Source organism: Pelodiscus sinensis, chromosome 9, assembly GCF_052426305.1.
Source record: "Pelodiscus sinensis isolate ZL-2025 chromosome 9, ASM5242630v1, whole genome shotgun sequence".
Taxonomy (NCBI): Eukaryota; Metazoa; Chordata; order Testudines; family Trionychidae; genus Pelodiscus; species Pelodiscus sinensis.
In genome coordinates, this window is record NC_143060.1 from 20,306,425 (window position 1) to 20,318,565 (window position 12,141).

The window sequence follows — 12,141 nt, forward strand, 5'->3', positions numbered from 1 at the left end:
CCTTCTTCCCTTTTTTGAAGATGGGCACTACATTTGCCTTTTTCCAGTTATCCGGGATCTCTCCCAATCTCCATGACCATTCAGTGCTGCCCAGAGTGCACTGGCCAGGCAGAGATTTAAAAAGGCTTGCGGGCTCCTGCCACTGTGGCAATAATAGCAGCCTTAAACTCATAACCAGTCAGTCCAATTACCAATAACAGCTAAAGTAACTCAGCCCTATTCGTCTCAAGAATATGATATTTGTCACTTAATATTTTACTGAATAGACTTTCTTGCTGTTGCATCCCTTATTTTTAAATTGCATGTTTAATGTATAAACTAAAAGAATTGTATGTTGATTTATCAAGGCAGCTGGGTAGGGGTGAGGGGAGAATCTAGAAGAAAAGTAACTTTTCAATTTGCTTCACTTGTGAAATACCGAGAACCATTTAGGCAGGAAAGTGTAAACCACCAGATGTTTCCAGCTGTTTTTCTGCTGTAAAACTGATGGGGCTGGGCCTGGAATCCCTTTCCCCTGCTAATCAACCTAGTGTATTATGTAATAAAGACTGTTTTGTAATTACCTGTCTTAGTTTCATCAGCCTCCACCTCTCCATTCTCATACTTGCTGCTATCACTAATCAAGGTAGGGAATTTCACATACAATTTGTTTTCAGAGTGTGTAAGATGGTGAAGCCCCGATCCTATAGCGCTAGGTGCTATTGCAATTATAAAACTCCTATCTGTGCATTGGAGTAGAAGAGCTGAACCTCCACCCAAGATGCCATGCTATAAGGACAGGTGACTGGAGGCTTATGTCCTTCCATTCTCACCACAACCAGTGCTGAAAGAATGTCAGACAACTTATATTCTCTTCCTGAATTGCATATGTGTGTATATACCTATCTGAGTGCTGTTACTGCATCTTGGTGGGTGGGGTAGCTAGCAAGTGGTTGATGTTGGGTTTGTAAACATTTTCTAAGCCAAGAACCTGGGCTTAGAAAAGTTGATTATTCTGCTCGTTTCTTTACTGTGGCAAGTCATAGAACATTGCACTTTATAAAGCCTGAATGCCAACTAATTTTTTTGGACATAGGCCAAGGCAGGAAAATTTCAGGTTGAAAAAGGATCGAAACAACAGGTAGTTAGAATAAGAATGCATACACCACCTTTGTGATAATACTCAGTACAGTTTCTGCAATATCTGGTGGTGCTTTAACTCTTGGAGATAAGTGACTTCTAGTATTTGTCCTTGCTATAATTGTTCACATCACGGAAGAACTGTAGAATCATAGAAGGTTAGGGAAGGAAGAGAACCTTAGGAGGTCATCTAATCCAACCCTCTGCTCAAAGTAGGACCAACACAACTAAATTATCCCTCCCAACCTGGCCTTGGTTCCACCAGCTCCCTAGGTGTAACCCATTGCAGTGCTTCACCTCCCTCCTAGTAAATAGTTTTTCCTAATAACCAACCTAGACTTCCCTCACTGCTACTTAAGACCAGGCTAGCTCCAACCTCTTTGGAACCTCTTCTCTCCTTTCAGGTAGTTGAAGGCTGCTATCAAATCCACCCTCACTCTTTTCTCTCTGAAGACTAAATAAGCCCAAATCCCTCAGCTTCTTTCCATAAGTCATGCATCCCAGCCCTCTAATCATTTTTGTTGCCTTTCACTGGATTTTCTCGAATTTGTCCACATCCTTTCTTTGATTTCACCCGGCTTTCTCTCCCCACCCCCACTGTGATTAGAATTATGTACGAGACAATAAACAAGGGTGGGAAACCTCACGCTCAAGGGCCAGATGCGGCCCTGGCTTGCCTGAATACAGCCCCCAAGGCTCCACCTTGCCCCCCCTGCATTGGGGAGCCTGTGATGGTGCTCCAGCCTCTGTGCTGCCCCACCATGAGACTGGAGAACACAAAATCTATTACGCTGGGCCCCCCAGGCTCTGGTGTTTGAGGGGAATATGAAAAGTGTCTTTCTGCTTCTCAGTTGGGCCCCACATCAGTGAGGGCTTTTTGTGTGTGGCCCCTGACTGATTTTTTCTGTGGGTCGGTGGTCCCTGACCCAAAAAAGGTTTCCCACCCCTGCAATAAAAAATACAACTTCGGGACTGTGGCATTAACCTAAAAATGCTCTTCATTTAGAAGTAAGGAAGCAACAAACCTACTTATCCCAGAGTGCTTATATTTTGCTTCCTATTTTCTGCAACTATTGTTAGAAGACTTGCATTTTCTCCCTTAACTCATTTTTTTAAAGTCATTGTTCACACTTTGGTGGGGTAAAAGGCACTAAACTCAGAGCCCAATCCAACACAACAGGAGCAGCAGCTGCCACCTTACCCTAAGGGTGCCCCTCTATGAAGTCTCAAAGGGCTTAGTCCTGTTGGTGCTTTTTTCCTACCCTATATCAGAGCTGTGGAGAGGTTCAGTGAATGTGCAGATGACCTCTAACTTTGGTTTGCTTTACAAATGTGTATGGGACTGTTTTCCAGTTTCTGAATGTTATTGGAACAAAGATAAAAAGAAGCTGCCCCAACTAAATCCACATTAGACAGATGTGATGGTAGTAGGAAAAAACAAGCATTCTAAGGAACTCACTGTAGCAGTGACCTCATTTTCTATCCGGGGCATCTGTCCACTGGTGGTCATATTAATACCTGATGTCCAAGTTCTATTTGATTTATTACTACTTACTCACATGGAAGCAGTGACCAGAAATTCCTTTGCCATCTTCCTAACCAGACAAGTATGATACTTCTTCTTGGTTATAGATCTACTTGTAGGGACCACCTTCAGCCTCCTTAGGTTTTACAGTGAAAGCATCATGGAAGCTGCACCTAGTACATCAAGGTGTGGTCTATGTACTGACAAGGACAAATGAGAGTACATACCTCACTGATGCACCATGATCTACTTTGAAGTAGTACCATGAGAACTGAATTCAACCCAAAATAGTGGCACTGATCTTAAAGCCCTTTTATGGGATAGCTCTGAAACTTAAGTCACAGTCTTTTCTCTATGGCAGTTATTGATGGGAACTCTGTGACTGACAGTTCTCAAGGGAAAGCTCTAAGGACTTGGGTTAAGACCTGTTCTCTTGGCTGTGGGATTTCCTTCCAGGCAATGAAGATATATGCCAGAGTCAAGGTGAGATAATTCTATAGCACAATTGTGATAATATCTAAAAAATATGGAGAGTAACAATAATCAGTGTACTTCAGTGCAGTACAGGTCTGATTTCCTGGCTCCCCCCCGCAGCCCAACTGAGCTGCATGCCAGTTCCCGGGACCCCCTTGTACTCCAACTGAGCCACCCACCGGCTCCTGTGCTGCCCCCTCCTCCCACAGCCCAACTGAACCATGCCTGGATCTGATTTCTGAAAGTATGTTTTCTGTGCATCGGGAGCTAAATTTTCACACTGAAAATCAGGTGGTCTACTAACCCTCATCTAGCACCACTCAGGACCTGCGGATGCTGGACCAGGGAGGTTCAACCTATATAATCATTGTGTAATATTAGTAGTAGTCAGTGGTTCTGTCATGTAAAACATCACCTCCCAATTCTGTCTGTTAGAAATACAGAAAAGAATGGTTAATTTTCATTATAGGTCTATGGTAATTCTGGACACATTTAGAGCAAGAGCTGTAATTTGTTTATTACTTCCAGACTTCGTGTCCATCTATTACAGAATGGACTACTGGAGGGAGAAGTGTTGGTAGTTATGTGTTCTATGTTAATATGACCCTGTGTTAACTCTGACTGATATGGGATTTCCCCTATAGCTCTGCAGAGTAAACCCAGCTCAGCTGCTTATGGTTTGACAGATTAGAAAAACACTGCCAGCCAGAAGAGTAAATCTTCATACTGAGTAGAGGCAGTGAAATAGTAAATCTAAGAGATCTTGGAATGTAGCCCAAAATGTACTTTAATTTTTCCTTCATCCAGTTTTAAATTGTACGTCTTTAGCTCTTGTCTGTATCTGCAAACCATAACTCTATGTAATACAGTATAGAAGAAATGCCCTTACTGGGAAGAGTACTGGCACCATAGCCTTAATGAAGGGAGATAATCCCGTTGACTTGTTCTGAATCTGTTGTGTTGGAGTTTACTTCTTTCGGGAATTTGATATTCCAAGTAAAATTAATTGGACTAAATCTTTTCAAAGTCAGCAGATGACCTGACTGGGATGACTGACAAAGCCAGCGACTCATTTGTATCTGTAATTCAGTCTATAGAATTGAACTCCTGTTGAAGATTGAGGGTTTGTTGATTACATAGGATAAAAGGTTGGAAAAATATGCAAATGTGACATGTCTTTAAGTCTGTAACAGGTAGACAGGAGGTAGTAGCGGCTGCAGGAAGTTTTACCTAGAAGCTCCACAGTGAGGTCAAAGAAGACCAGTGCTAGCTTTAGCAATAATACTGGTTTCTTTATTATAATAAAGTTTTATGTTCCATATTGGGAGATAACTTTCTGTAGCATTGCTGCTATTTAGAATTCTTGTTTGAGTCCCAGACCTTTTGAGTATCCTTGCCAAGCAGTGCACTGGAGGTTTGTAGGAATTGGGAAGGAATTCTGCTCTCTTCTCTTCCCACATGCAGGTTCCCTCTCTTCAGGCCACAAATTTGGCAGCAGATTGGTTGCACTAGTCCCTGTGGTCGGTGCACTTCTCAGTATCCTGCTTTATGCAGGAAATGAATTACTAGTGGCTCCATGTAGTCATGGTTATAAGGCCCCTAGATAACGAGATCCCCTATGGGAGCCTTGTTTATGCCGTAAGCAACACCTGATGGCATGGGAAGGATTCAGATTCAGAATGAGGTTTTGCTCTGTAGTATATAGTGGTTATGGATGTCTTTGGGGACGTGCCCAAATCATGATTTCTGATCCTGGGTTTATAGATTCCATTGCAGGTAGGGTTCTCAGTCCAGTATGAGGGAAAGTATGATCAAGCACAGGAGGGTGAATTTTGTTGGGAGAAAATTCAGGACTGAATAGTAAACTTACTGAAAAATGCTTTTGATGAGCCACTGAAACTGTTCACCAATTCAGGCTGAATATAGCAAGACACTGCAGCTGAAAGAAGCCTGGAAACAAGAAAGAATGGTTGAAGTTCATTTTGAAAATGACAAAATAAACCATTTTGAAATGATATTTGAAATGGGTTGTTGAATGCAATCTCTCTCTCTCTCTCTCTCTCTCTCTCTCTCTCTCGACTTTCTGTTTCATTGAGAATCTCAATTTTAGTTTGAAACAAGCCCATTGCCTTCAGATTTTTTAGTTCAGTTGCTGAACTAAAAGGTCAATTATTAGCTCAGCCCTACAGACAAGTTGTATGAATGTAAAACTCAAAACCCAAGACCTCTGCTGAATAATTCATACCTCTGCAGATATTGTAGATACATTGATCATAATTACAAACATCTTTTGTAATTGGGTGTGAGTAGAATTTGAGAGACTACATGGCAAAAATCTGAAATTGTACTAAGCAATTATGTTTTAATTGTCGTGCTTAACTTTCCACTGTTTAAATGACTTCTTTCTGACTGAAAACGAATTACAGAAATCATGGGGATCAAACGTGTGCTGTATATTGGAAATTGCTATCTCTGTCATTTTAACTGTGCAGATTCACAATATCTTGAAGGGGAAGAATAGGAAATAATTTGCTTGTGAGTCAGGAAATGCATAAGGAATGAAGAACGCTTCCTAAGTGTAATGGTGAGAGATTGCCTGTTTGATATTTAATCAATACTCTAAGCAGTGTTTCTTTTCTGCTGTGATGCTGTCTGTTCTGTCTTCCTTCCTGTAAAAGAGCAAACATCAAATTAATAAAGCACACCATTATTTTTAATTTTAAGAATTATACAGAGCCATGGTATGTTTAAGGAATCTATATTTTCATAGGTTAACAACATTTAAAGAATAGGCTTTTAAAGGATGCCAAGATCAAACAGAATAATAGATGTACTTCTGAAATGGAAACAATCTCTTCCATTGTTTCTTAATTTATTACATTTTGGTTGTTTTTTTCAGAACAAGATGTATTTGCATAAACTTTTGACTGTGTTTCTGCACTTGGGTAAGTTGTACTGAAAGTGTGGGTTTTTCTGAACATATTCTGTAGCTATTGACTTTGACAAAGTAAAAACTTGATTCTGCAAGATGCTGAATGCCCTCATTTCCAATGGAAACATTTGATGCACAGTACCTTACAGACTGGACAATAACTTTCTGATGAAAATAACAATGCAAGTGATAGCTGATCAATATCTAATTAGCTAGTTTTGATAAAAAAATGATTGACAAACCTGCAACTGTAATACATTTATTATAGTTAGTCAAGAGAAACTAGTGCAGCTCCCATAACTAGCATTCATACAGATAAGAATTTTATGGGCAATCTGGACCCCGCTGAAGTCAGAACAGAACTCATATTGACTTCAATGGAGTGAGGCTTTCACATGAAGTTGGTTGGTTTGGTTTAGTGCAAAAACATATCCCCCTACTTCATATACAGAATCGTTGGAATGAGTGATCAGTTTATGGTAAATATAATAGCTCAAATATGAGGACTTCATTTTTCCTTTCTGATGTAGAAGAAATAAACAGAGTAGATTAAATCAGATGTGCATGAATTTTCTCATGCACATTAATATTGGTATATGCTGTAGAACAGATTTCATTTCACTTGTAACTTTAGTTTAGTTGGCAAATTGTCCTTTTAAATTTCCCAAGATGTTGATGAAAGATAAAGTAGATATTTAAATCCAATGCACTATGTTGTTTCAAAAGTTGTTTCTCTCCAATCTTTGCAGCAGGTTTTCTTAGGCTTTTTCATGTCTTTATTTGTTCAATATCAAATGGGTCATTACATTGTCCCAATTTAATTCATATCTTAAAATTACCTGCATTTATAGAAATGTCTTTTAATTGGGCAACTAGAGCGCTCAGGGGACTTGAATTGGGAGATAGAGTTGTTTGTCTCTAGTCACTGGTCAGCAGATTTCTACTTGTACTGTTGCTTCTTATACTAGACCTGTTCTCTAGATAAATTCCTATATCGGTGACAAGTGAATATTCTTACTGTCTACTGATTTATAGAAAAAAGCATGTGTTTATTGAGGAATATAAAATACACAAGCCTGTGCTCAGTAATACTATTACAATTTTATTGTAGCTTATTCATTTCATTTACCTTTCTTGAAAAGGTATTGTAGCAATGGCATGCACATTGATCTGATGGGATTTGGTTGGTTTGTCCTGTGAGATTCTGCAGTGTGATTTGTCCTTCAAAATTAATATATATCTATATCTATATCTATAAGACAAACTGAAATCCTCTTTCAGTGCCAGCTGTAAAATGGGCAGCATATTAGCTGTATGTCCTGACCCGTAGATAGTCATGTCCCTCAATTTGTTTTTGCATCATGGATAATGCACTAATATTCTGTTCAGTTAACTGAATTTTCTACATGGAGTCAGGGAACTTAATGACACTGATGTTTGACAAGGCACAGACTCTGCCTTGTTAAACAAGAGAAAATACACACCATTATGGGTACTGCTGATCATAAAATATGTATATCCAAAGAAACTGAACACTTCAGATACTGATGTGAATAACATGAATTTACCTATCAGAGGGGTAGCCGTGCATCTGACGAAGTGGGTCTTTGCCCATGAAAGCTTGTGCTCCAATAAATCTTTTAGTCTATGAGATGCCACAGGACTCCTTGTCACTTTTGCATAAATTTACCTAGAAACCTATTTTTCACTTTGCAGTGGTTTACTATTCAGTTTATGTAAATATTCTAGCAGATTGTGCTTGTGAAGACAAAAGACAAATACTCTCTTGTTTTTGTTATTGTGGGATCCATTTACAAGATGTTTAGGCTCAAGACATTTTTATGTAATAAACTGTAAATATTTCCTGCATGTTACACTAAAAACAAGGATACCTGTAAGCCAGTTACATGAATTTCAATAACTAAAGCTTTTTTTAATTCAAAGAGGCATATTTATCTTTATCAGAAGTATTATTAGCAGACTTCAGTCTCTGATTTACCAACAGAAGCCATGTAATATAACAAATGTGTTCCTACATTATATACAGTTTTTATTTTCAAGGCATCTAACCTTAATAGAAAATACCACCTTTTACTAGATATTATTTTCTATAAAATCAGTCTTTTGGGACTGTTTATCTACTTGGCCATTTTTGTAAAACACATTAAACATGGATTTAACAATTGTAAATAGTGTCTTGTAAAATCACAAACAAGTGTATGGTGGCAGCATTTAAAAACTATTACAGTGAACAAAACCTGAAAGAAAAGACATCTGATAATTTTAAATGAAATCTTGGCCTCATTGAAGCCCCTTGACACAACTTTCAATGACTTCTGTGTAGCCAGGACAAGGCTGCCAACTGCAGAAAACTGTTTTTATGGAAAGTATAGAAAAGAATTATGGACAACCAAACTTTTTATGGACATTCTTATATAATGTAAAGATGGCTCAAAAGGACAAAACTGAATAGTAGGCTGTTGTGATGTATGAATAAACACATTGAAAAGTTATTATGCTAGTTTAACTTGCCTACTAGCCACATCAGCATCCTCCAAGTTCTGCAGTTTGTGATCAAACATTGCAACAGTCACACTGTCAAACTTTGTATTAATAATGTTTTTTGACAGCCAATAATCCTTCCTGCATAGGACTTGACAGTTTATATCTCTCTCTATATATTAAAAAAATCTTTTCCTACGGGATGACAAAGTGATGGCATCACGTCACTCTACGTCCCCAGGAGCCCTGACCACATGACAGCTCTGTGAAATGGGGAGACAGTATCTACATGATTTTACAGATTCTATGCACAGGTCCAATTTTCACACGTTTTTTATGGACTATCTGTGAATTTACTGCTGGCTGACAACCCTGATTCAGGATTTCACATATTATCACTGTAGGTTTTTACATTATTATAAACACTAGAATTTCTTTTGCATGTCTTTAGAAAATGCTACAAATAACATTTTTAATGCAGTTTCTGTACTCACATGATGATATTCGTTAGCAAGGACAAAATATTTCTACATATATTATTAGTTAACAGAGAGTTAAGCCACAATATTAAAATTCAGTTTATGAACACCCCAAAATTGGGCATATCCAGGTTCTAAAAATTTAGAAGATAGCTGCAAAATGTGGACCCAAGTCTGGATTTTCAGACCTCACAGTTTGTGTGTGTTCAGCTTTAGGGCTAAATTTTCTCCTAAATTGATGCATCACCTTTGACTTCAATCCCTGTTTAATGTGTTAATTCTAATTAATTTGCAGCAGTTTACACCAGGAGACAACTATAGATTTTTCTCGTGTTGGCCTATCTTTGTTTTTGTTATTTTCTAATGTGATGTTATATGCAGTAATTATAAAAAAAGAGCAAGGGTAACTTTATTCAGGTATGAGGCATATGGGTGAGATCTGGAAGCCTAATTGAATAAATCTATGCTAATTCAGAGGAGACTGGCACTTGGAGATTCTTGTCTAATATTTTTAAGCACCTTTGTTTCCTTGGAACAGCAGCTAGTTTATTTTCATAGTTGGAAGTAGCGTAACTCATTTTCTTCTTTATATCTTTGTATTTCCAGATTTTATTCAGGTGGCAGTTTCTCACTGTATGGTACATCAGATTCCAGCATCAAGCTTTATGTTCCCTTGCATGTCACCAAATGAGACTTCTGGGGTTGTGGAGAGCAGTCCTGGGTCACCTGGAGAGCATGGAACTGCTGAAACCAATTCTCTGGTGCAGGTGGCTGAAGAGAGTTTTCTCTGTTGCCTATGGAATGAAACACACTCAGATTGTTCTTTGTACACAGCAGGCATTGAAACAAAGACATTTATTTCCTCAGAAGTAAATATCTTAGCACCTCAGCAAACAAGTAGGTTTCTAGTGTAGCTCTTTAAAGTGAGTCAATAATGGACATTGTGTTTTCTTTGGGTTTTGAATATTTTCTTATTGTTATCACTTGTTTCCATTTGTGCCTGGATTGTACTGGTCACTGTACAAACTTAAATGAAGGCAAATTTCTTGCCCTGGAGAGAGTGAAGAGTGCCAAGTAGAAAGGCAGACAAAAGATAGAAGTGGTGAATGGTCACGTGTTGATGATATAAATCCATTTTGTTAGTCATATAGATGACTGTCCTCAGTTGTCCCTTACTTTTAGCACTTACTTACTAGTTGGCCAACTTCTTGTGAGTGTCATGATAGAACTGGGTCTGCAGAGGCATGCTGAATAAAATGTAGATAAGGACATAGACATTTTGAATGGATTTTTAGCTTGAGAAAGTGAATCTTGCCCTGCCTTCAGGTCCACGGTATGTTATCATCCACTGTGTCTATACTTGCATCCTGTCATTTGAAAGATGGTTGTTTATTCCTCTTGCCCTCGTGCACAATGTACGTAGTGGGAAAGGTAATGCTGAAAGTCCAATTGAGATAAGCAAGGTCAAGATTTTATCCTGTATTTTCAGCACTGCCTCTGATCAGGTCTTCTTTTCAAGAAATGGTCAGAATTATTGTATTGATTTCTAATGCTGCAAAGAGGTGTTGTTCCTGAATGGTAGCAAAAAGATTAAAAATAATATTAGAAACTTAACATGTCCATTCATCTCCTACCCCCCTGCTAAAAATTGTCACTAGCTGCACATTAGAAAATTTGTTTAAACTATTTTTTGTGATTATAATATGTTAATTTTATGTCCTGTTCTGTACATTCTTTGGAGTAAGAGGCTACCTGGTGGATCATTAATTTTTAAATGCAGTGTCTAACGTGGCAACATCTTAAATGCAACTGCTAAGATATTTAGGAACCTAAATCTTTTCTCAGAAGGATTTAGGCACTTAGGAAACAACTGTCAATATGATTTTGCTAAGTGCTAAAACCATTTGGAAATATATTTAGGCTCCTAAATCAGTTGGGCATTGCAATGCTGAATGCAGCAACACATATCTTTTAAAAATCAGGACCTAAAGCCCTAATCTTGCAGACATTGCTTACTCACTCACACAAATAGCCCGAAATTCCAAAGGACTAGTCACATAAGTAATATAATGCACATGATTTGCCTGGTTCGGACCCAATACAGTTATGAGAGAGTATTATTTTTGAAATGTCCTGGTTTTTCATTTTAGTGTAGCATATGTGCTAGAGCATAAGACTTACAGATAAATTTTATTTCTTTAAATGTCTTTGGTTTCAGTATGGTTTAGAAAATGTTTACCTCTTTTAAATATAGATTTAAGCTGGGACATTCAATGTTGGACTAACGGAAACCTGGAACTGTTAGTTTGTGTCCTGAAATTGTCTAACAAGAAGTCATATTTGAATGGAGAATTCAAGATTAATCTTTTGTATGTTCTGTAAGTATAAAATATATGACGCTTCCCATTTGTAAGGATATCCTAAAATACCAATAAAGGTCCTATGACTTTGTCATCGTATAGTAGTATTTGTGATCAGAAATGCAGTGGTAGCATTAGTCTGTACAATCATTACCTTGAAAGAAACTTACCAATTTTCTACTCCAGACTCCCTGAGAAATTGATTTACACATCTCCAAATTAATGACCTGCTGCTAATGTGTTAATTTTCCTCTCCAAAGATTATCTGTAGTACCTTTTGTTGTTGTTGTTGCTTTTTACCATTCTAAACTTATTTAACATTCATCACGTGGTGGTCAGTTTTTCCCCCCAGGAGTGAAGGTAAATTATAGTTTCTGTAGTGAGACCTGATGTTCCAAAGGAATAGTTGATTTCTTAATTTCATATTTTGTTAAAGGGGTAGTTTTCCTTGTTGGCTCACTGATTCCTTTCACATGCAGGCCAGAATAGTTTGAAAACAGTCCCAGTTCTAAAAGTATGCTTTCATGGCATTTGTTTCTCTCTGGGAGGCCTCAATTCAGTTACAAGTGCCAATATTCTGATATTTAGGCCATAAAAGCAATGAAAACAATGATCTTGTTTTGTTATTGTCTCCTCAATAGTTCACATATGGTCTTTTGACAGCTCAAGAGTTTCAGCCTTTAAAAAACATTTTTGATTCACCCTCCCACCCCCAAATATTATAGACTTCATCTAAAGTAGCTATGAATA

General features: G+C 38.0%; 1 protein-coding gene across 3 annotated transcripts in view; it reads left to right on the top strand.

The window, feature by feature from the left end:
* Positions 1 to 12,141, top strand: part of LEPR (leptin receptor) — a 61,103-nt gene that overhangs the window by 6,946 nt on the left and 42,016 nt on the right. For all 3 annotated transcript variants that reach the window (XM_075936173.2, XM_089780456.1, XM_006125028.5), the window contains exons 2-4: positions 6,018 to 6,063; positions 9,638 to 9,928; positions 11,286 to 11,409. In XM_075936173.2, the coding sequence (XP_075792288.2) occupies positions 6,024 to 6,063; positions 9,638 to 9,928; positions 11,286 to 11,409 (455 nt within the window). In that variant the 5' untranslated portion in view covers positions 6,018 to 6,023. The remainder of the gene's footprint in view (positions 1 to 6,017; positions 6,064 to 9,637; positions 9,929 to 11,285; positions 11,410 to 12,141) is intronic.